The following is a 25,770-nucleotide window of genomic DNA, read 5'->3' as shown; positions in this document are numbered from 1 at the left end:
CTGCTTCAGTATGTCACAGTACATGTTAGCATTCTTGGTTCCCTCAATGAACAGTAGCTCCCCACAGCTGGCAGCACTCATGCAGCCCCAAACCATGATACTCCTACCACCATGCATGACCGTAGGCACACTGTTGCCACCACACACATTTGACATCATCTGAATCAAATAAGTTTATCTTGGTCTCATCAGACCACAGGGTAAGGTTCCAGTAATTCATGCGTTAGTTTGAAGGCTTTCTTGTGCATCAGCTTTGGAAGAGGCTTCCTTCTGTGACAACAGTCATGCAGACCAATTTGACACATTGTGCGGCGTATCTTCTGAGCACTGACACTCTGACTCCCCACTGTGCTAACCTCCGCAGCAATTTCGGCAGTACTCATACGTCTATTTTGAAAAGACAACCTCTGTATATGACGCTGAGCATGTGCACTCAACTTCTTTAGTTGACCATGACGAAGCGTGTTCTGAGTGGATCCTGTCTTGTTAAACTGCTGTATGGTCTTGGCCACCATGTGATATACTGTATAATTTATATAAGCATACCCATAATTTTCCCCTCTTGCTGGAATGACGCCAGCCTCGACACGCATTTTGACGCAATGCCTTTGGGGTAATGCCAAGATAAACTCTGGAGTCCTATAAAAACTGCTATTAACCTTCATTTTTCAAGAGTAAAAGATTTTTCATGTTTTAAATTTTGACGTTGTGGATTCGGATAATGTATCTTCTTTTTATGTGAAGAATAAACTTTCACTTCCACAGCAGCCTACACAGATGTGCTTGGATAAGTAGACATAATACGATACATACATATAATGTATCATGCCCTAATGCTGCCATAATCCCTCGAAGAAACAAGATCAAAGATTTAGTAAATATTTACAAAATCTGATACCTAAACCTTTGTTTCATCCTACTATACCGTGCTACCGCAGCCGTCTTCTAGCCGTTGGTACAGAGACGCAGCTCCCAAAAAGTAAAGACATTCCATAACAATGCAGTGTGCAGCCTCGCGGGACTTGGCACAGATTCCTCCATGAAATGTAGTGGACACATTAAAAATTCTCAATGAATGTAAGAATACCTAGTTTAACATCATGGAAAGATATGTTCTATGTGGCACACAAAGTTATATAACTGCAAAGCATGATTATTGCAGAAGGGTTAAACTAGTAAATCTAATGAATGGGAACGGCCAAGCTGCACCAAGGGAATTCAGCATAAAGGATGTAAATGTATAAATTTCTCCTCTCCCAGCTGTGAAATAGAAAAAAATGTTGGTTGTTTTTTAGTTTACCCCATAGTAAGCAAACAGCTTGCAGAAAACATGAAAAGTAACCCACTGAGCAGCCTTGCAGTGCCTATTAGTTCCACTCTTCCTTATATATGCACATTGTCAATGTAAACTTTTCTCACGAACCAAAGGCCATACTGTATTACAGTGCAATCTGCATGTCCAACCTTTCATTTCCTGTTTACACTCCTTATTTTCTATCTCCAATGAACCAACTGATTCCAGGCTTTGTAAGGTGTCATTAAGCTATTTAATACAGTAGTTTTAGGTTTAACCTTCACAGTATATTTTATGCAGGACATGTAATATCTAATGTATGTGCAAAACAATGGAAATGTTTCCTGTTGAAAAGTTTTACTGCAGTTGCCCTCCACTAATAAACTGAGTGAGCAGAAATGATGACTTCCCTCATTGCCCACTTTACATGGATCACAATGATATTTTTGAAAACCTGAGTTAGACTACAGACAGGCCTACAGAAGCTTTAAAGGTCCCCCTACACAGACTAAAGTTGTCTGAACCTGCCAGATGTTGTAGGAGAGAAGGATTTGGCTGTGACACTCTTATAGAGAACACAGAAAGTTGAGAGATATAGCTGTTGGCCAAGTGATCTTTAGGCCAACTGCTACCTAAAGGATATGTGGGCTTTTATACCCATTCAAATCCTCTAAAAGTGAACCTGTCTGGTTCATCCCCGATTTGTAATCAAGTGTCAACTGTGAGTTAACTATGGATCCATGTGCAGCATAAACACTTTTGTATTGATGCTCATGATATGGTAATTAGCCAGAACCACAACACCTATACAAAAAGCGCCCTCTAGGCCAGCAGGGGGCATACCTCTAGGCCTAAACATATGAACTTATAAAACTGAATATGGCTAAAGGACAATGATAAATATCCAAAAGATCTAATCGTATAATAGTCATAAATAGACTATAACCAGAGATCCACGCCAACAAGTAGAGGTATACTTACTTATAATACTGGAACAGGGCGCAAATAAATCCGTGTGAAAGAGCTCTTTCACACGGATTTATTTGCGCCCTGTTCCAGTATTATTTTTTACCACCTGTTTATACTGGATGTCTTCTTTTGTTGCTCTCCATTCACCACCATGTGTGTATAATTGCTATATATGTACTTTTTTGACATGTGTTAATACCCTAATAAAGTTTACTATTGTTGATGATACCTCTACTTGTTGGCGTGGATCTCTGGTTATAGTCTATTTGTGACTATTATACGATTAGATCTTTTGGATATTTATCATTGTCCTTTAGCCATATTCAGTTTTATAGGTTCATATAATTAGCCAGAACCAGTCTGGAGGGGCCTCAATTCCTCCAGACTTGTCCCAGCCTTGGATGCTGCAATCAAGACCACTTAGAGCAGTGATGGCGAACCTATGACACGCGTGTCAGTGCTGACACGCGTAGTCATTTTCAGTGACACGCGGCCGCCGGCCGCGGCCCCATAGAAATTGCATCCTTAAATTGAATGGCAAGCCGTTCCGATTTTTTATCGGATCGGATGCCATGCAGGAGGCCTGTAGGCCGAAACAACAGAGCTCCGGCGCAGAGCGTCTAGGCCTGGGACTTCCGGTAGACCCGGCGCAGCTCCCGGAAGTCCCAGGCCTAGACGCTCTGCGCCGGAGCTCTGTTGTTTGGGGTAGCGTTGCGCTGCTCCCTGCTGCGTCGGCCGGAAGTTCGGAAGTCTGCTGGAGTGTACACGGCATGGATCCACCCTAGAAGCAGAAAGTGAGCGCCAGTGAGCAGGAGGTCGGCGGCGGCACAGGCAGGCTGGCTGCACAGCGGAGGGGGCGGCCTGCTGCAGAGCACGGCCGGCGGAGAGCACGGAGCGGAGCCGCGGAGAGCTGCTCATCGCGCTTCACTCTCCGTCACTGCAGCCAGCAATGCATGGCCTCCCAGCGGCAGGAGGAAGCAGGCGGACTCTGGCCACGGCTCACGCTCCCAACCCCCTCCCGGGGGGAAACACACACACACACTTGAGCCATTACTGACGGAGCTACGTGTGCTCCGAGGAAGCGATCCCAGGCCAGTTCAGAGGAAAGGAAGTGAACAAAAATCCTCAGAGGAGCTCATCACACGCTATGTATGGAGGGCGCCTGCCATTGTCGCACACTGCTCCTGGTGCCGCCACTAGAATGACTGGGGGTATTGTAGAGTACACCAAGGGCCGGAGGGAGAAAAGCAAAGGACTTTCACTAATGTCCTGGACAGTCACAGGACACTTCTAATTATAAGCTAGTGATTAGCATCTGCCCTGCACCCCAGCATCAGTGTACAGGTGGGACCCATCATCTGCCCTGCCCTGCACCCCAGCATCAGTGTACAGGGGGGACCCATCATCTGCCCTGTACCCCAGCATCAGTGTACAGGGGGGACCCATCATCTGCCCTGCACCCCAGCATCAGTGTACAGGAGGGACCCATCATCTGCCCTGCACCCCAGCATCAGTGTACAGGTGGGACCCAACATCTGCCCTGCACCCCAGCATCAGTGTACAGGAGGGACCCATCATCTGCCCTGCACCCCAGCATCAGTGTACAGGTGGGACCCAATATCTGCCCTGCACCCCAGCATCAGTGTACAGGGGGGACCCATCATCTGCCCTGCACCCCAGCATCAGTGTACAGGAGGGACCCATCATCTGCCCTGCACCCCAGCATCAGTGTACAGGTGGGACCCAACATCTGCCCTGCACCCCAGCATCAGTGTACAGGGGGGACCCATCATCTGCCCTGCACCCCAGCATCAGTGTACAGGGGAGACCCATCATCTTAGTTCACGGCACCCCACACAAGTTAAATAATAGCAAGACCAACAAAAGAAACCAACTGACAGATGAACAAAGACGTCACTAAGCAAGTAAGTTAATTATAATTATACATATTTGTTATTTAAACTATACATGTCACAAAATTATGGGTTTTTTTATCAAGGTGACACACCACCCAAGTTATGTTCGTTTTTTTGGCGAATTTTGACACACCAAGCTCAAAAGGTTGCCCATCACTGACTTAGAGGTATTGACATCGTCTCCACTGTGTTCAGTGAAAGCTAAAGTGCAGGAGCTCTTGAGTAATTAAGCTATGACTAGTGTAGGAAAGCCAGGTAGGCCATGGTTAAGTCCTAGCTCTGCAGGATTTGATTAGATGCATCTGCCTAGCTTTTTACCAAGAATCAGAACCTGACCAAAATTACCAATGACCTACTTACAGCCAAAGTTAACGGACAATACTCTATACTCCTCCTCCTAGACCTGTCCTCTGCTTTCGACACAGTTGACCACTGCCTCCTACTACAGATCCTCTCTTCCTTTGGCATCAAAGACCTCGCCCTATCCTGGATCTCCTCAAACCTTTCCAACCGCACATTCAGCGTCTCCCACTCCCACACTACCTCCTCATCCCACCCTCTCTCTGTTCTAGGACCCTTACTCTTCTCAATCTATACAACTGGCCTGTGACAACGCATAAAGTCCTATGGCTTCCAGTACCATCTATATGTTGATGATACTCAGATCTAACTCTCTGGTCCAAATGTCACCTCTCTGCTGTCCAGAATCCTGGAGTGTCTATCAGCCATATCCTCCTCCTTCTCCTCTCGCTTCCTCAAACTCAATGTGGACAAATCTGAACTCATCATCTTTCCTCCATCTAACAGATTATCCTTACCTGACCTATCTATCGCAATTAAAGACATCACGCTTTCCCCCATACCAGAAGTCCGCTGCCTCGGAGTAACCCCTTGACTCTGCCCTGTCCTTCAAACCACACATCCAAGCTCTTTCCACCTCCTGTCACCTTCAGCTCAGAAATATCTCCAGAATCTGTCCTTTCCTCAACCGTCAACCTACTAAAATGCTTGTACATGCCCTCATCATCTCCCGCCTCGACTACTGCAACATCCTTTTCTATGACCTCCCTGCTAACACCCTTGCACCTCTTCAGTCCATCCTTAACTCTGCTGCCTGACTAATTCATCTCTCTCCTCGCTACTCCTCTGCTTCCCCCTCTGCAAATCTTTTCACTGGCTCCCACTCCCTCAGCGTATCCAGTTAAAATTACTAATACTGACCTACAAAGCCATCCAAAACTCCTCCATAATCTCTGAACTAATCTCCCGATATCTTCCCTCACGTAATCTCCGGTCCTCCCAAGACCTCCTTCTCTCCTCTACATTTATTCGCTCCTCAGCCAACTGCCTCCAAGACTTCTCCCGAATATCCCCCTTCCTCTGGAATTCTTTGCCCCAACACATCCGACTATCAACCACATTCAGATCCTTCAGACGGAACCTGAAAACCCACCTCTCCAGGAAAGCTTACAGCTTGCACTGACCCTTATGCCTCCTCACCACTACCGGAGCTACCGCCTCACCAACACCGGAGCTGCTGCAACCCTCAACCTATTGTCTCCTTCCCCACCATCCTGTAGAATGTAAGCCTGCAAGGGCAGGGTCCTCTCCCCTCTGTATCAATCTGTAATTGTTAGTTTGTTTACTGTAAGTGATATCTGTAATTTGTATGTAACCCCTTCTCATGTACAGCACCATGGAATCAATAGTGCTATATAAATAAATAATAATAATAATAATTAGGTGTGTCAGTCTGCTGGATGATGAGTAGAGTCGAGTGTGCTGTTGGTGAATGTTCAGCCAAAATGTGAGCTATGGCTGGAATAGACATAAGAGGGGATCTCTCTCTCTGAATTGAGACTTCATGGGTCGGCTAAGCAAAGCTGAGCAGTCTGTTTGTGGGAGCTTCAGAGAATTGTGTAGAAGTTGCAGCCATTTCAGTATGAACTGTGCCCGGAGATGAACACCTCTGTTTGGCAGTGGAAGCTGCTGGAGCTCAAGCTGAAGGGGATACGGAGACTGGTGAGATAGTGAATCTCTTTGCTCTGGGAGAAAGAACTGTAACCTGTTCGGGTGAACCCACATGTACATATATGTGCCCTGCTAAATGAACAGTTTGTTTGCTTTTACACCTTTATTCCCAGAACAGGCGGTTTGGGTTTTGAATCCTTGGAGTTTTATGAGAGCAATAAAACTGCACGTTGGGACCAAACCGCATTGCCTGTGTGAATGCTACCTAATGCCTTCCTGAGAGCGTGGATCCCTACACTGGGCATAGTGAAGCAGACGTCAATCACATGAGTAGGCATGGCTAGAGCACCTGAGGTGGGGAATAGTATAGGGAGACAAAAGCCCTGTCGGACATATCATGACCTGCGAATTGCGAAACAAAAGTGTTTTTGCTGCTCATAGCTCCAAAGTATTCTCAAACTAACAGGGATAGAGTCCTTGAAGAGGGCTCTGGCGGAAACTTTAGGGGCTTTAGGGATCCTAACAAGTTTCCTTTAAACAGATTCTATAATTGCCTATGTGTTAAAGAGGGAACTGTATGGGGGTTCGTCACTCACACAATATGACTAGTTCTTGACATAAAAGTTTATATGATGCTTGTGATGAATTCTGTCCAGATGCAACAGTCAGCCAGAGATCTAAATGTTAAAAAATAAATATTGTCCACTACTTTGCTTGATACCATTGTTTGGAATGTATGGTCTACTATGGCATTAGGAATACTAAGGTAAACTAGTCAGAAAGGGGCCAAAAAAGAACACTCATGGTCATGTCTCAATAATGGAGCCCTAATGGCAAATTTAGTATCTACATAGAGAGCTTTCCCGCATATAAGAAAAACAGTAACAAAAATTAAGATGTGAACGGGACTTGTGATATTTCCAGTAAGATGTTCTTGTACAATACATACATACCATATCCTAATATCCTTGGGGCCTCTGCCAGTGTGACATGCCATAATCAAACACTGAAGTTTACTGCATTTTTAGGTATCAAGTGGAGTGAAGCTTTGGTAAAATATGGAATAATCCAAATTATACAGGACAATCCTGGGGCACATTAAGAGAATAGCATGCAAATTGGTAAGAATAAAGCAAACCTATTCTTTCAGTAAGGTATGAGAGAACAAAACTCTTGATAAGGAGAATCCAAGTCCTCAAAGAAGAAAACCTTCCGTGCTGGACAGAATGAAAGTGACAGACACTATCGTACTCACAACAGTTGTCACACGTCCACTGCTACATCTCAACGCAGAATTGTTATTTTATTTATTTTCTGAAGAAAAGCTTTTATGTTTCTCTGTAAACAGACTTCAGTCTGGGAACATGAATTTCTCTGCTAGACATGATGAAAGGACCGTCATCGTCAAATAACAGGACAAATAGCAATGTACTTAGTGAAATTACAGGATATGTCCGTATTGACCAAGAGCATATTACTGCACCCCCAGGTAGCTAGCTATACGTTCTCCGGGCCATCAGTCAGCGATCAATGTGTGACTTGTCTTCCCTTTTATATGGGACCTGTCAAAATAACAGCCTGGGAAACTAGATGAACTTTGCCTGACCTTCTCTATCTAAGAAGCTACTTGTGATTTCTAGGAATGATTAAGTTTATATATACATTTAATCCAAATGTAAACTGAATAACAATTTGCTGTCGTCCACCTCGAGTAGCGCACACGCGATGCACTAACAGATGTCACTGTCTAACCGCAAGAGAAAAACAGAAAGCGACAGCAATGTAGTTTGTTAACTATTATTTTATATGTGTCATGCAGACAAGCCTAAAGGCCCACATACGCATTAGAGGGTTATTCTCAACTTTCATCTTCAAGAGAATAATTTTACCCTTCATCCTTGACAGTTGGGAGTAGAAGAACTGCTGCACCATGGGCTTACATTTTGTCCTCTCCTATGGGGCAGCTTCATCTCAGAGACCAGGGAAACTGAAGCTGGAGAAAGCTGGCTAGCACATGGGCCTTGCCTAGAAGATCAGCCATCTCTGAAAGACCGCAGTGGTGGCCAGTAACATAATAAGTAATATAATTAAACATCTCTCCAGTCTTGGGAACAGAGAGAATATTTTAGTAAGCGGTAAATTGAAAGTAACGGGTTTTTTCAACGTCAAAATACCAGAAGGATAGGGGATCAGAGCAAATAGGTTAAGCAGAAGGATGGTCAGAACAAGGTCCAATGTCATGGAGTGATACATCAATTCGCAAAATATAAGGCACATAGTAAACCAACCACACTGAGCTGAAGCTATGGCTGACAGTTAAAGAGAATCTGTCACCACTTTTTTGGCATATCATGTAAAAATATCATTCAATTCAGGGTTACCTATGCATTATAACAGTACTTTTGAAACCCCTTGACTCTCCACCTTTGATCAATAAATACCGTTTATATTCCTCCGGCGGTGTATGTAAATCTGCTCGGTCCGCTCCTAAGGGGGGGCTTATTGTCCATCTTCACACCCCTCCCTCGGCTTGCTGTACGTATTCGTTTCTGTGAATATCACAGATCGCATAGCGTTACCGCGCGTATGCAATCAAATGGGCTTTTGCACGTGCGCAGTATGCTTTGCCGCAATAGTTCTGGGCCATAGAACGCAATGGTGTATGCCGGCAGATGCACAATAATGATTTTATGCTTTCCCACTGTTGGGCAAAGCATACTGTGGACGCACAAAAGACCGTTTGAACGTACACATGCGGTAACCGTACACGAACGCAGGAATTACCTGAAAGAAATGCGTAGAGCAAGACAGGAGGGGGGGAGAGATGGACAATAAGCCCCTCCCATCGGACCAAACCGAGCAGGTGGGGAGTCAAGGGGTATAAAAAGTACTGTTATAATGCATAGGTAACACTGAATTGAATGATATTTTTACATGATATGCCAAAAAAGTGGTGACAGATTCCCTTTAAGTGGGATTGCCAACTTACTTTAACAGCTGAACAAACAAGGGAACCAGGAGCACCTGAAGAGAGCTAAGCACCTCCCAGTCTCAGACTGGATGGCCGAGCTGTCACTAAAAACACAGACAGCTCAGCACGCCCCTGCACCAGATTGGACAACTGAGCTGTTAATCACTGCACAGACAGCTCAGCACGCCCCTGCACCAGATTGGACAACTGAGCTACTGCACAGACAGCTCAGCACGCTCCTGCACCATACTGGACTATTAAGCTGTCAATCAAAACACAGATAGCTCAGCACTCCCGTGCAGCAGACTGGGCAACTAAGCTGTCAATCACTGACCAGACAGCTCAGTAAGGTGAAATTGTTACACAACCTTTCGGTAACCACATTACGTATTTTGAAAATGAACAATTAGGGGATGTTCACACAGTGCTTTTTTTCCACATGAATGACGCAGTGTTGACAAGAAAAACATTGTGTATGTTATGTCAAGTTTTCATGCTTTTTTTAAGCATTCAATTGAATGAATATAAAAAAAAATTCTGTACTAATTCACATGCTGCCGTTTAAAAAAAAAAATGTCACTGTAGATAAAAAATAATACAAGGAAATTAAAACGCACCATGTGAATAAGATTTTAGGCATCTCCTTTATTTTGCTGCGACTATAAACACTGCAGTTTTCCGCTAGAAAAAAACAAACAAAAAATGCAAACTGTATAAAAAATTGACTTAAAACGGCTTAACTCGTATTACATGCAATGGTGGGCACTAATATTTACATGTCTGCATGTACATAAGTGGCTGAAGGAATGGATTATACTATGAATGAGATTAATGGACAGACTTAGGCTATGTGCACACCATGCGGATTTGCTGCGGATTCGCAGTGGATTTTTCCGCGCAGAAACGCTGCAGATCCGCACTGTGATGTACAGTATAATGTTATTCTATGGGAAAAAAAAAAAAGCTGTGCAGACGGGGCAGAAAAATCAGTGCGGAACTGCTGCGGATTTCAAAGAAGGGCATGTCACTTCTTTTGTGCAGATCTGCAGCGTTTCTGCACCCCTCCATGTTAAAATTCCGCAGTGGCAAAAACAGCAGAAAATCCGCACAAAATCTGCATCAATTCCGCATAAAAACCGCACAAAATCTGCATAAAAACAGCGGCAAATCCGTGGCTGCGGATTCTGCCAGGACATGCGGATTTTGTGCAGAAAATTCTGCACCTCTTTTCCTACATGTGCACATAGCCTTATAGCTGCTGATATAAACAGCTTCCCCTCCACTGGACTGCCTGATATCTGTAACGCAGCAAATTGGGGCAGACCTTCCAATACAAAGTTCGGAGTACTTACTTATTCTTATACAAAAAAAAAAGTTAAGAAAATAAAAATATAAATTGAACCATGACTGGCTGTAAGTCAGAGCTGCTAGACACTGGGCATGCTGAATTCACATTTTAGTAGAAACTAGTAAACAGGGAACTCCGTTTTATATAATGCCTGAGATATAGTGCAAAAATGGCAAAAACAGATTGTCCGCTGTCCTCTCCATTATACTAATGTCTACCATGGAAAGTTTTAAAGATACGGTCTTCTAATTCATGGAGCTTCCCTGTCATTAATGAGACTTTCTGCCCAAGTTGTAGAAGAAGCCAACATCACTGTACACAATGAGATCTTGGTTGAGTACATCCCCTCACTTACCAAGGTGGAGAAGTAAAGCACGGCCTCCAGGACATTGTTTGCTTAGGTGGCAGTAGTTTAGCTCAGTGACCCCTCGCAGAGTAGTGTGTGTGGCCCGGCCTGCAGCTGGCTCCACACACTGGCACCTAAGATACCCAAGCCATTGTTTTCCTCTGTGACACTTTACAACGTGTGCTCTCCTAATTACCCTAATAGCTGGACTACTTGCCTACAGCAAACCAATTTATAAAAAAGAAAATAGTTTACCACAAATGCAACCTCTATGGGAATAGTAGTTCCATGGTTCACTGCAAATAAATATTTGTCTTACATTTTGACCTTTATGGTAATTGAAACAATTTTTGTGACTGAATAATTACAAAATAGCTTCATCCTGCCTCTCCAAGTGTATTACCAGAAAGTATCAATATGACCATTGACTGTTCATAGGAGAAGCCATTCTGCTTAATTATCGGTAGCAAATCCTTTCTGCAGAATTAATTTGTAGTGGACTTAAAATGGGACTCAAAACAGAATTCTGATTTTCACAGGGATGAAGAATATAATTTAGGAGAATGGTAAAATAGCTGCAAAATTAAAATAAAGTCAGAAACACAAGTCTACGGGCCATTAATTCAACAATGTATTCGTATATTCGCATTCATATAGACTTTTCTCATGTTGCACCAGCTTTCTAGAATAAACTACCCCAAACGATTAGGTTAATTGGAAGTAATCACTATTTAAAAACATATCACCAATCAAGTTAATATTTGGCATGACCATCCTTTTCCTTCAAAACAACATCAAAGCATCAGTTCCTCTAGACACACTAGCCCACAGCTTTCGATGGAAGTCAGCAGGGAGGTTATTGCAAACATCTTGGACAACTAACCAGAGATCTTCTTCGGATGGAGACTGTGCAAATCCTTCTGTTTCTTAATGTAATCCCACACAAACTGTTTCTTTATGCTGAAGATGGACCCCAATAACATTTGCTGTTTGTTTAGGGTCGTTGTCATGCAGCGGAATAAATTTGGAGACAACTAGACGCCATCCTCATGGTATTGTATGATAGGTGAGTATCTGCCTGGAATTTGCAGTATCGGAAACACCATTGCTCCTGACCAAACCCCCAACACCATGTGTTGAAATACAGCTTCAAACTTTACAATTGTTGACCAACGATGACCCACATATGCACGATGGGAGACAAGTCCAGAAATGCTACAGGCCAGTGTGGCACAATTAGGCTATGCAAGCTACTGGTAGTAACACAACTACCATGGGGGGCGTGATGTTATCAGCAGCAGATCCGGGTTATGTGTGTGCCCAAGTTCATATATAACCTCAGTAAGAGCATGCCAAGGGATTTAAATGTCTGAATTTCTTTGATTGGCACTTATACGCGATAATAAATAAATCTAGATTTTTTTTTTCACAATTTGCATATCATTAACATAGATCAGTCCTGTAATTTCCATAACTTTATGACTTTTCCTTCTTGGTTTTGCAATGTCAATGTTGAGGAGTGAACCTTGTGTCTTGCGGCGGTGCTCAGACATGAAACGGTCTTCCACAACCTCACCTCTGCAGCAGGGTTTTATGGTTTCCCTTAATGACTGCATGGTATGAAAATGATGATACTTATTACTTGTTTTGTATGCTTATGTTACACCCGGTTCTGGCGCTGCCCCCAGTTCTGGTCCCTCACCCGCTCCGGCGGCTGCCCCTGTACCTCTGCGAGGTCCCTGTCTGGATCCTCGCTCTCTGTCCCTCGGCGTCCTGCTGCTGCTTCTCTCCCCCACTTCCTGACACGCTGCCAGCCGCCCACCAGGGAGAATGCTCGCGCGCTTACCTCCTGTCTCTTAAAGGCACAGCGCACATTTTTTGAAAATTCCAAGTAACCAATGGCAGCTTACTGATTACTACTTCTGGCCCCTCCGTCATAGGGAGGGTGCCGGAACAAGGAGTATCTACTCTTGCTATTTCCAGTTCTGCCCCTGTTCTGTCTGCGCTGTTATAGCATTCTGTTTGCACTCTGCTTATACTGTTTGTTTCCGCAGAATATCAGTGACCAGTGGTCTGGCCACCCTAAGACGACACCCCTACCTTTATACTCAAGTGCCATCCCGTTCCGCCACTCGCCCCCGGAAACCCTGGACAGCGCTAAAGGTGCTGGAGCCAGCTTCCTCCCATCTACCTGGAATCTGACTTCTCTCGCCAGAGCCAGCTTTATATATCATACCCAGTGTCCGCCGGTCAGCTCCACCACATCTGTTATATCTGTTTATCCCGCTGGGACAGCTGCCACGTGTCCAGGGTCTAACTGCAGGTAGCACCTGTGTCCCCCAGGTATTCCACTCTGGTCCTGTTCGAGGGATCTTACTACGGATACCTGGGGCTCACTAATTACGCCCCCTTCGGAGCCCCCCGGACCAAGGTCCCGAGGTTCCACTCAAAAAATAAAAGACGAATGTGAACTTCATCACCTGTGCCTCGGCTTCCATTCGTTACAGCTTAGTTGCTCATACACCTGAGTATAATAATACAAAATCGCTGACTTTGTGCAAGTGTACCTAGAATAATTGATGCAGTATTGAAGGTAAAGGACTGTCACATCAAATATTGATTTGATTTAGATTTTCTTTTGTTCATTCACTTTGTATTTTGTTAACTCATGAAATAAAACTATTGTGGCTCTGGTGAATGAACCGCATGATCTAATAATCCCTCATCACGTCCTCTGGATTTCTGGGATATAGCACAGCAGTGCAGCTCAGACAACTACTCCTATCCTCCACCGAATGCTCTACACTGCGGGATTCCCCGACCTGGGGGTACTGCAGCAGCAACAACTGCCTAAAACTCTTACCCAGCACTGTATAACCATTATTATTACAGATGCAAGTTTCTGGCTCATACAATACTAGCACATTTTACATTCCCCATTTGTCTCCCTCCCGTTTCCTCATAGATCGTAAGCTCTTGTGATTACGGCCCTCGCTCTTCTTGAAATGTTGACTTGTTTGTTACTCTGCCATCTCCAATATATTGTTTGTGTAGCATCTAAACTGTGAAGTGCTGCGGAAAAAGTTTGTGCTACACTAAGACGTCAAGAAAAAAGGATACTTTTTTGACCCATTCAAATGCAGTGGAAAAAATATGTACGGAATAATGAATATACGGGTCATAAGTCTGAATGTACAACAACTTAAATGAGTAGAAGGCAGCATATCTAGGAGGTGAACACCAAAACGTCTCTACTACCCAGGAATTTATTGAATACTAGATGGTGGCCCGATTCTAACGCATCGGGTATTCTAGAATATGTATGTATATAGCAGCCACGTAGCATATAACACAGGCGACGTAGTATATAACACAGGCGACGTAGTATATAACACAGGCCACGCAATATATAGCACAGCCCACGCAGCACAAAACACAGGCCACATAGTATGTAACACTGGCCACGTAGTATATAGCAGCCATGTAGTATATAGCACTGCCCACGTAGTATATAGCAGCCATGTAGTATATAACGCAGCCCATGCAGTATCTAACACTGCCCACGTAGTATATAGCAGCCATGTAGTATATAGCAGCCATGTAGTATATAGCACTGCCCACGTAGTATATAGCAGCCATGTAGTATATAACGCAGCCCACGCAGTATCTAACACTGCCCACGTAGTATATAGCAGCCATGTAGTATATAGCAGCCACGTAGTATATAGCACAGCCCACGTAGTATATAGCAGCCATGTAGTATATAACGCAGCCCACGCAGTATCTAACACTGCCCACGTAGTATATAGCAGCCATGTAGTATATAGTACTGCCCACGTAGTATATAGCAGCCATGTAGTACTGTATATAGTACTGTCCACGTAGTATATAGCAGCCATGTAGTATATAGTACTGCCCACGTAATATATAGCAGTCATGTAGTATATAGTACTGCCCACGTAATATATAGCAGTCATGTAGTATATAGTACTGCCCACGTAATATATAGCAGTCATGTAGTATATAGTACTGCCCACGTAGTATATAGCAGCCATGTAGTATATAGTACTGCCCACGTAGTATATAGCAGCCATGTAGTATATAGTACTGCCCACGTAGTATATAGCAGCCATGTAGTATATAGTACTGCCCACGTAGTATATAGCAGCCATGTAGTATATAGTACTGCCCACGTAGTATATAGCAGCCATGTAGTATATAGTACTGCCCACGTAGTATATAGCAGCCATGTAGTATATAGTACTGCCCACGTAATATATAGCAGTCATGTAGTATATAGTACTGCCCACGTAATATATAGCAGTCATGTAGTATATAGTACTGCCCACGTAGTATATAGCAGCCATGTAGTATATAGTACTGCCCACGTAGTACATAGCAGCCATGTAGTATATAACACTGCCCATGCAGTATTTAGCAGTGTGGGCACCATATCCCTGTTAAGAAAAAAGAATTAAAATAAAAAATAGTTACATACTCACCCCCTGGGATCCAACGGCGCTCTGGCGATGTGCCCGCGGCTGCCGCCATCTTCCGTTCCCAGGATGCATTGCGAAATTACCGCGAGACCGCTAAGTCTTCTGGGTAATTTTGCAATGCATCTCTGGGACCGGAAGCTGGCGGAAGGCGCGAGTGCATCGTCGGACTACAGAGGGTGAGTATAGCAGGTTTTTTTTTTTATTATTATTTTTAACATTAGATTTTTTTTACTATTGATGCTGCATAGGCAGCATCAATAGTAAAACGTTGGGGACACACAGGGTTAATAGCAGCGGTAATGGAGTGCGTAACCCGCGGCATAATGTGGTCCGTCACCGCTGGCATTAACCCTGTGTGAGCGGTGACCGGAGGGGAGTATGGAGCGAGCGCCAGGCACTGACTGCAGGGGAGTAGGGAGGGACTAATCGGACTGTGCCCGTCGCTGATTGGTCGCGGCAGCCATGATAGGCAGCTGGCGAGACCAATCAGTGACGCGGGATTTCCGTCACGGAAGTTGCCGACAGAAAGACAGACAGAAAGACAGAGAGACAGAAGTACCCCTTAGACAATTATATATAGATTTCCTAAAGTCTATTAAGTAAAGAGATAGTTCAAAATCCGTCAAGCATCACGGCATTGGCCAATGATTGCTAGTACATCTGTGGGGTTTTACAGCTTTGACATGCTCCTTGCACACCAACTGCAGACATCCAATAAAGCAGTCAGAGGCACAGACTCTGCCCTAAATCATGCTTTTAGTATATTTTGTAAATGTCAAGTGGCATTCACTTCTGAATTAGGAGAAAAACACAAAGATAGAAAAGTCAGTAAAGCACTGCAAAAAATCGGATATTGAAAAATGTAACTGTGAAATATATATTAATTTATAGGTAAAACATGAAGTGAATTTATTATTGGTCTCTATTCAATCTATCAGAGATCCAATGGAATGGCAGTGGCTAAGTGAGCACATGTTTACGGTAGTTTGAAACTGGGCAATATATGCAGGCTATGTGCACTATTAAATTATATTTTGTTGAATTCATTTAAATTTTGGGCAGGCGCCATCTTAGCTGTGGGTGGTGCTCTCGATGGTGGCATGAAAATGACGGTAGCGCATGTGCAGAATGAGACCTCAGCTCGTTATTGAGCTGCGGAGGGGCCGTGGCTGATACTTCTGAGCTGAAGACTCTACCCAGAGTCCCACCCCAAAGCAACCAAAATTTATCATGATGATTTAACAAAAACCAGGCTGCAGATTTGTACACTAAAGTGTACGTTTAGTTTAACAAGGCTGATGACAGTGACAGGATTTCTTTAAATGATTTGGTCAGAGACTTGGACTTTCCTAAACATTCTGCAGTACTTTCAGACTAGACTAAAGGAAAAGAACTTGCTTGCTTCTGGTACCTGTTTATCATGGTTCAGAAGCAGAGAAAAGAAATTCCTTCCATACTTTTCTCAAGACGGTGTTCTGCTGTATTGAAGTGATGTTCCAGGGCTCATGAAAAAAATGTAATATTGAGCACAATGTGAGTGAGCAGAGACTCTTTATTAATCCATCCAAAAAAAAAAGTCTGAAAGCTGTGCTTCTGCACAATAGCAGCAAGCATGCTTATGTGCCCTTGTAGGAAAGCTAAGAGAATTCAGACTTTATTTTCAAGAAACTTAATTACAAGGCTCAAGGATGGTCAATATGTGGTGATTTGAAAGTTTCCTCTTTTCTCCTTGGGCAGCAAGGAGGATACACAAAGTACCCATGATTTTTGTGGGAAAGGAACAGCCGGGATACGACTCATCACTGGAGCCAAAAAAGTTTGGCAACGAGAACATATTTGCACCCCGGACTCACAAACATAGTTGAGGAAAGTTTAACTGATCTCACTAAAGTTCTTCTACCACCAATTTACATTAAGCTTGGACTGATGAAGCAGTTTATTAAAGATCTAACAAAAGAAGGAGAGACTCTTAAGTACCAAGTTTCAGAAACTATCCAAAGCAAAACTGAAGAAACGCATTTTTTGTGGGTCTGGATATTCGGAAACTCATGAAGGAAGACATGTTCGAAACAAAAATGAAAACTGTTGAGAAAAGGGATTCTTATAAAGAAGTTGTGAAGAAACAACAAAGATCCAAAATTTAAGCTCATCACAGAGAACATGCTGCAACGTTTCAAAGCCTTGGGTTGTGTGATGAATCTGAAGTTACATTTTTTCCCTTCCCATTTGGACTACTTTCCTGAAAACCTTGGTGTGGTTAGCGAAGAGCAAGGAGAAAGATTTAATCAGGATTCCAAGGAGATAGAACGATGATACCAAGGTAGATGGAAGGTGATCATGATGGGGGACTACTGCTGGATGCTTCACTGAGAAGATCCTCAGGCCTACTATAAGAAAAAAGGTATCAGGAGAAGCTTTGATGAGAAAATGTAAAGGTGCAAGAATTAATGTTCAATAAAGTGGCAGAATCAATGTTCAATACATTTTTATAAATAAGATTATGTACATTTTTGGCTACAATAAAAAAATTTTGTGTTCATCTCTTTAGTATGCACAAGCGCGTTTTGTGCAAAATCCATATGTGATGGTTAAAAATAGAAGTGTTTTTTTTTAATTCAGGGAATAAAAAACAAGAATCAGTCACTGGATTTGAAAAATGTTCATAAACCCAAATTTTGCAAACCTATGAAATATTATCCTCCCATTTGCCATACTTGGTATCTTACAGAGAAGAGACTATGACCCGATTTTTACCTCCGCCAGGAACATAAAAGTACAACCCATGCCACTTTAGTACTGAGGGAAATCAGCTAATTTGATAATAATATGCTTTTCTGAAAAGTCTTTAACTTTCATTTTTCTATTTTACTTTCTGTGTGTTTTTCTCAGAACTGACAGGTCCTCTTGAAATGTGCAAACAATACTTAAGGAGTTAATGTGGGTAGTTAAACTCGAAAGTCAGTGAGGAAATGACCGTGTCAGAAATGAGCTCCGGTGGTGGTAACGCAGGCAGTTGTGCATCTGAGGAGCTCTGTAATGTCAGGATGAAAAATACAGGCACGGATTTTCGTTTGAACATCCCAGATGATGTATGTTCCCCAACCATCAGAGACGATTCCTCTGGTCTGAAGTGTGAGAGCTGAAGTAAGCACGTCTTCATGGAAAACATATGCTGAACCGTAAGCAGAACCCCCTGCTGGATTTCTTTGTTTTCTGAATCAGGAAATAAACAAATCTAAACAATAAGAAAATACAGTCCATCCATTTCCTGTGGATTATTTATATTGTACTTCATGTGAACAAAGAGCTGTTCGAGGGAAAATAACCAGAAAGGGATGCGATTCGGGAACGTTTAGCACTATGTCCAATCCTAATGCAATTGTTTTTGTGACATGAGGCAACATATGCCACAGAAACACTCAAATCGCAGAAACAAAAAGCACTGGCAAAAAAGGGATTCTTTCCTCCCCTTGTTTGAGCTGCTGGTAAATAAGATTCCTGGCAGTAACGGGGCGTATATTGCATAAAGTGTATGTTATTCTGTATCTCCCATTACGCAGGCAGGCCGCAGTAACTGAATGAAGCAATGGACAGTGCAATTATACCCAGTGCCACAACTTAGCCCCATACCTGCCACATGTACCGTGCTCAATGGTACCTCCCCTGTAGGGTATTCTGCCAGGAGCACTCTCACCCACATTGCTTGTTTAACAGGAAAAAGATGGATTGTCCTGCCTAGGCCTCTTGCACACAACTGGATATATAAATAAATAAGATCCTGGTTTCAGTAATGTATCACTTATTGGGCTGTGTGCTGTAGTTTTGATAAAATCCTTATTTTATCAGCAGGAGATTATCACTAAAGGACTTGTAAAGCTGCTGCCATATTGTTCTCCACATTCATGAGCTCTGTATAACCTTGATTCCACCTCTGATTGGCAGCTTTCTGCCTATGCACAGTGTACCAGCTCCCAATCAGCGGTGTGGGTGGGGTTATACAGAGCTCAGCATTCAGAGAACTTGTAGATCCGCAGTAGATAAAACAGTGATTTTATAAAAACTGTGGAATGCAGCCCAGTATGTGATACATCACTGGAATCAGGGTTTCTGCCCCAGCATCATGCTGTTCTCAGATGGGGTAGCAAGAACTTGCTGCTAGATTCCCTTTAAGCTGCTTCTCCTATTGGTGCACCTTTATTTCCTACATGAAAGCTGTACTCATAGAGTAACCACATGGGGATCAACCTCAATTAACTTCTATGGGGAGGATCAGAATCCAAACAGCATCTGACAGAGAAGAACATACATTTTTCATCTCTATATAAAAACAAGGAATCATATGGGGGGGGATATGGTAATATCCATGCGGTAAAGTTAGCACCAGAGTGGAGCAAACAGATTAGTACCTAACCAGACTCATTAGAAATTTTCCAAAGAATTAGGATTTGCCAGAATCAAAATTTATTTGGATTCGATTCACGCAAATCTGGGAAAGGATATTGAAAAAAAATGTTATATTCCTATACTGTGTTATGGTCCTGTACAGTATGAGGACAGGGCCGGTCAGTGTGGCTAGCTACATGTGGCCGGAACAATTGTGTGGTCAGTAGCGCACCGCTTGGTCTTACTGCAGCCGCAGAATCCTAACAATAAGCCGGTCTAGGGACACTCCGCTTAGGTAACACAATGGTCAATTTAATCATACATTTCTAGAAGGAACAACAAAGGAACTAAACAACACAGAGATCTAAGCAAAGATTATCCAAATGTGCTATGTCAGGGAGAATTCTACTATAAATGTCTTTAACGTAATATTCAGGCAATTGTAATGCAAATTAATCATGATATCTATTAATTCTAATGTATTCATTCGATAAGGGGTCCCAATCTTATTGCCTCAGCATTTCCTAATAGGGTGGTCTATTCAGACACAATCAGCACTGAACAATGCAACTTGCCCAGGATTTCTACCAAATGTACTGTGTAGCTGGGATTTGTTTGGTCATGGTAAACCGCACACTATGAGAACGACATACAATAAACCATGACTACAAGAAACAAACAACATTCTAGGAAGCCAAGAAGGAAGTTGATTGAAGACATCTTCACAGCTGACTTGGCATTATTGATATCTTCATAGAATAAAGTCTCTGACTCTGTTCTGGGAATGGTACCAATAGAAGCGTTTAACGGGAACTTGTCACCTCCAAAAATGCAATTTATCTGCATATACAATAGTAAGTTGAGAATGAAATGATAATCTCCTTGCAGTTGTTCGCTGCCAGTCATCAGGGAGGTCACAGCCACGGCTCCCTCCTCAGCCCACTGTCAATCAATGTGTCCGGGACTGACGACAGCCACTGTATTGCTCCAATGACTGGAAGCAAGCGGCTGCAGGGAGGATCTAACTTCATTTTCTCCCTGTAACCGCTCTTTCAGTAAGTCAGCTAAAGATGATTTAAAACTATTTACCTACAGAATACCTATATATCTGCCAGTAAATAGCATTTCTTTTATTCAGAGGCTATCTTTAATTCACTACACAGAAAGATGAAAAACTGAAGGCGCATTTACAGTGAACGATAATCGTGAACAAGCGTTGTTAAAAATACTTGTTTCACGATTATCTTGCTGAGAAAACAGGCTGACAATCACCAAATGAATGAGTAAAACTTTCATTCATTGGGTAAAATGATCTTTTGTGCAATGCAAATTGTCACCATTCTGGGTGGTGCATCATCCTGTGTAAACAGTACTCGTGCTGCCGAGAACCATGGCAGCCTATGTGCACTGAGGGATCTAGTATATAGTAGATCTAGTATACATAGCTCAGTGAGCAATTAACAACCGCTGATCAGTATAAGATTACCGATATGGGTTTGTGTCGTGCCGCTGGACGGTCCATGTAAATGGACCTCAAGTCATTCCAGAGGCGCAGGAATAGAATAACTCTGTATACTCATACGCTGCCTGGTTCTGATATAGAAAGTCCAAGCCATGTGTTCTACAGTATACAGCACATTAGAAGAAAGCAAAGCCGCTATCACACGTCTGGGAACTGCTTAGTAAAGGTTGTGGCAGCGCTGGTTTCATTCAATGTGCGACATCTTGTGCTTTCACAGCTATGGGGGGCAGTGGGGGGCTCTACCTGGCAGGAGCCCAGCAGACCAGATCTGGCTTTTGTTGGAGAGATGGGTCCATTAACCGCTATTAGGGACACTTATCGGCATTTTGGATCATTAAGGGTATGTGCAAACGTCCGGAAAGTATGCAGAAATTTCCTGAGAAAATCCTGAGGTTTTCCGCCGGAATTCTGCATGCGTTTTTGTCACGTTTTTATTGCGTATTTTGCGCATTTTTTGTGCGGATTTTTTGCGTTTTTTTCCGGAGGTTCCCAATGCAATAATATAGTGGGAAATCCGCTTAAAATCCGCAAAATTAATCAACATGCTGCGTATTTTTCCACATGCATTTTTTTTAGCAGAAAAATACGCAACATGTGCACAAAAATTGCGGAAACCATTATAAATGATGGGATGCACATGTATGCGTTTTTAAAGGGTTTTGGTTGTGAAAAAACGAGCAAAAAACGCGAAAAATCCGGAACGTGTGCACACAGCCTTAGGAAAATCATCAGTCTACGCCTGCCCTCTGTATTCTTACATAACTGGGCAGTCTCAGACTGGCGAACGCTCTAAAGTTCCTACACCCAACGCAAAAAAGCTTATAGCCGACCCCATTGGCTTACTGCCACAGAAGCCATCCTGCATGGTGATGATAAGAACAGATGCCAGACAATAAAGAGAAAGAATCCACAATACAGTTCTAAACAATCTGCAACTAATACAAACAACAAGAAACAACCAAACTAAAATATAAGCGTGAACATTCCCAAAGTGCTACTGTAATAGCACAAAACCTGACATGACAGAAGTGAAGGAAGTGGCTGCTATAGGTAATGAGAGCCTTATTGAGGATCCGGTTATTACCATATGGTTCGATCCGGTGTCAGCCTTGTAACGACAACCCCTGGGGTCAATGGCGCCTAAGTAATTCTGCAGCTGCCGACAACCAAGGAGCCGCATGCAGAGGGCCGAGGGACGCGTGGCTCCGAAGCCGGCGGCCGGGAAGCCCTGCTGTATAGCACCTATTCACACTCGATTTGTTACGCAGCTATTAAATCACAACATAATAATAATATTTACCGGCGGCAGCAGATTCTTCTGTTATGTGCCAGAGAGCATGTTAGGCACTAAATATGACTGATACACACTTTAAAGGGAATCTGTCACTAGGTGTTTTGCTACCGCATCTGAGGAGAAAATGATGTAGGGGAAGAGACCCTTATTCCAGCGATGTGAAACTTCCTTTACTGCTTCCTTCTGTTTTGATTAAAAACTGTTTTATCTGCGGCATATCTAGCCGTGCTCTGAATGCTGAGCTCTGTATAACCCCATCCACATCACCGATTGGCAGCTTTCTGTGTGTGCTGTGCATAGGCAGACAGCTGCTAACTAGTGGTGGTTTTGCAGTTCTACAGAGCTCATGACTATGGTGGACTGCATGGCAGAAGATTTACTAGTCGTTTGGTGATCATCTCCTGCTGATAAAACAATGATTTTATCAAAACTACAGCAAGCAGCCCAGTAAGTGATACATCTGTGGAATCAGGGTCTCTGGCCCTACATCATTCTACTCTCAGATTACATAGTAGAAACTTGGTGACAGATTCCCTTTAAGAAACATTCCTGTTTTATTCATGTTGACTATCTATTCTCAGCTAACTACTAACAGTATTATCACATTTTGTACTCACCGAAATAGCGTTTAATGTTTTCTCATATGTAAAACAATACATTTCAGGGTTTTCTTCATCCTTCACAAGGTCAAAGCTGTACTTGCTACCAGTCTGCGGTGCAGTGATTAAGGCTTTTTTTAACTCTTCCATGTACTTTGAATGATTCATCTCCATATCTGAAGCTTCCTTGGACAAGTCCTCCTTGGACACTATTAGAAAAAAGCACATTTAGCGCTACGCACTCCAGGCAATGAAAGCAGAAGAGCCTGTAATGTGATATTTGGCTTAGGATGCAGCGACACTTTGGATTGCTTTTCCCCATAATGTTCTAAGTACATGGGGCCCTGAAATTATTATTTCTCAGTGTTCACCACAATCATTTTCCAAGTCAGAAAAAAGCACGAAAGCACTGCACCGTACATCACCAAGCACCATGATTCTCCTACTAAAATCATTTCCATCCTGGAAAGAGAAATATTTGCAATTTACCAATTTACAGCAGGAGGTAACGAGGCGGACATGTTCTTAATAAATGTTGTGTCTTACAATCACTGCAGGCAGTACAGCTAAAGCAAACGCTACCAGAAAAGACGGCTTACAGTATGAGAGCCACCAAGTAACTTGTCAGTTATATCATTCTTCTGATTAGCATCTGAACTTTTACCCTAAACATGCAAAATTCATTAAAGTCAGGACAGTCTTACAGCCACAGAAACGCCATTACAGAGCGCCCACTGAGCACTTACAGTCAGGCACAATTCACAGCGCAGGCCAAGCAGTAACACGCTGGTCAAAAACAGGTGACGATAGAAAACATTTCCACCCTCTGGGGTCTTTTCAAAACCATTGCTGTTGACAAGATGGTGGGTATATATCTCACTAGTAGCACGGCTCATCCATGGCACTACTAGCACGGTACATTACCACCATCTGCTCAACCAATAGCAAAGGACTGACCCGACTTCCAAACAGAAAGTCAAATGTGAACAAAATAAAGGACAAATTAAAGCTGCACCCTATTAAACCCTATAGTATACAGACATGGAATGTATGACATTGGAATTGCATTACTGCTATAGAAAAGAAGTGGAAAAACGAAGGTACTTAGAGCAAAAATTGGCCAATTCACGTGTGCCCAACAGCCAGGGACAAGGCGACCCTCTCTGTTGGGTTCTGCTTACAACTGCCACAGTGCTCAGTCAGAAGGCTTGACATTCTGTTTGGTAGTGACGGTCAGTCTTTTGATAATTGCAATACACTCCCCCCCCATGGATGGACTGAGCACTCCATCCATCAGCCTATGGTGGTTTTAAACAGAGCTTGATCCTACCTGCCCATATTATTCAAGGCTTTTAGCCCATAAGAGGTATCATGTTCGGTTAGGGTGCCAGCAAAGAGGGTCGCCTTGTCGTTGGCTGTTGGACACACATGAATTGGCCAAATTATGTGCAAAATTCCTTAATTATTTTAACTTATTTTCAGTAGCAGTAATGCAATCGTAATTTGATATATTCAACATCTACATACTATAACAGCGACATTATTGAAAAGACCCGTGAGAGTTCAAACTTTTTAATTGTCACCTTTGTAACCAATGCGTTACTTCTTGGCCTGTGAATTGTGCATTACAATAAAGCTCATTGGGTACTTTGCATCCCATAATTGAGTGCATTCTTCTATTATTTTTAGCAGGGCATGATCACTGGTCTATCCTTACCTTTGTATTGAAACAGCGAGCGAGCTGTAACGCAATCCGAGACCCAGCAAGTAAACCTACAATGTGGATGTTGGTCATCAGAGCCTGTGGGTATGTCATACTGCCCATGATAGCTAGTATGATTAAATACAATATGGTTGTACCTTGCAGACCTTTACCAAACTTCTACTTTTGGGATCTACAGTATCCACTAACTTTAAAATGAATATATTCAGCACCAAGGATCCCGTAGGTTAAAATAAAGATCTTTATTCCTGCATAATAGAACGAGTTACCACAAGAATATATATACACATACATGTTTCGTACTGTGTCCTTAACTGAAGTATAAGGCTACTTTCACGCATCAGGCTTTTTGTTTCAGGCACAATCCGGCAATTTTTTGAAAAAACTGATCTGTTTTTTTTTTTTTTACGTCGGATCCGTTTTTTTCCTATAGAGCTGTATTAGCGCCGGATTGTGCCTGATGGCCAGACGTTTCATCCGTTTTTTTCCTGATCCATCCAAATAGTCATTTCCGGCGGATGGAGAAAAAATCCACTGCAACGTTTTTTTGTCCGGCGGAAAAAAAATGCACATTGACGGAATCGGCCAAAAACACATGAAACAGCTTTTCTCCAGTACAAAGGAATAACATAAACAGTCCTTTCTTCAGGCACAATGAAACATAGTAACTGTAGCAGCCTCTCCAGTCTTAGGACTCCAGGTACTGATGACCGAGTGTGCTCGGATACCATGTTACACGAGCATGCTCGGGTGTTATCCTAGTATCGGGTGTGCTCGACTAATATGTACAAGTCCCTGCGGCTGCATGTTTTGCGTTTGTTACGCAATCCCTGCATGTGTTGTGGTTATCTAACAGGCGCAAAACATACAGCCTCGGGGACTAAAACATATTACACAATAATGCCCAAGACACTCAGATAACGTCCGAACACACT

At 43.0% G+C, this 25,770-nt stretch overlaps 1 protein-coding gene across 4 annotated transcripts in view; it reads right to left on the bottom strand.

Annotated features, from left to right (window-relative positions):
• The window catches only part of XRCC4 (X-ray repair cross complementing 4), a 422,379-nt gene that overhangs the window by 325,206 nt on the left and 71,403 nt on the right, over positions 1-25,770 (bottom strand). For all 4 annotated transcript variants that reach the window (XM_077288609.1, XM_077288635.1, XM_077288619.1 and 1 more), the window contains one exon: positions 23,131-23,321. In XM_077288609.1, coding sequence (XP_077144724.1) covers positions 23,131-23,321 — 191 coding nt within the window. The remainder of the gene's footprint in view (positions 1-23,130; positions 23,322-25,770) is intronic.

Source organism: Ranitomeya variabilis, chromosome 1 (assembly GCF_051348905.1).
Source record: "Ranitomeya variabilis isolate aRanVar5 chromosome 1, aRanVar5.hap1, whole genome shotgun sequence".
NCBI classification, from domain to species: Eukaryota; Metazoa; Chordata; class Amphibia; order Anura; family Dendrobatidae; genus Ranitomeya; species Ranitomeya variabilis.
This window is presented reverse-complemented; position numbering and strand designations above follow the sequence as displayed.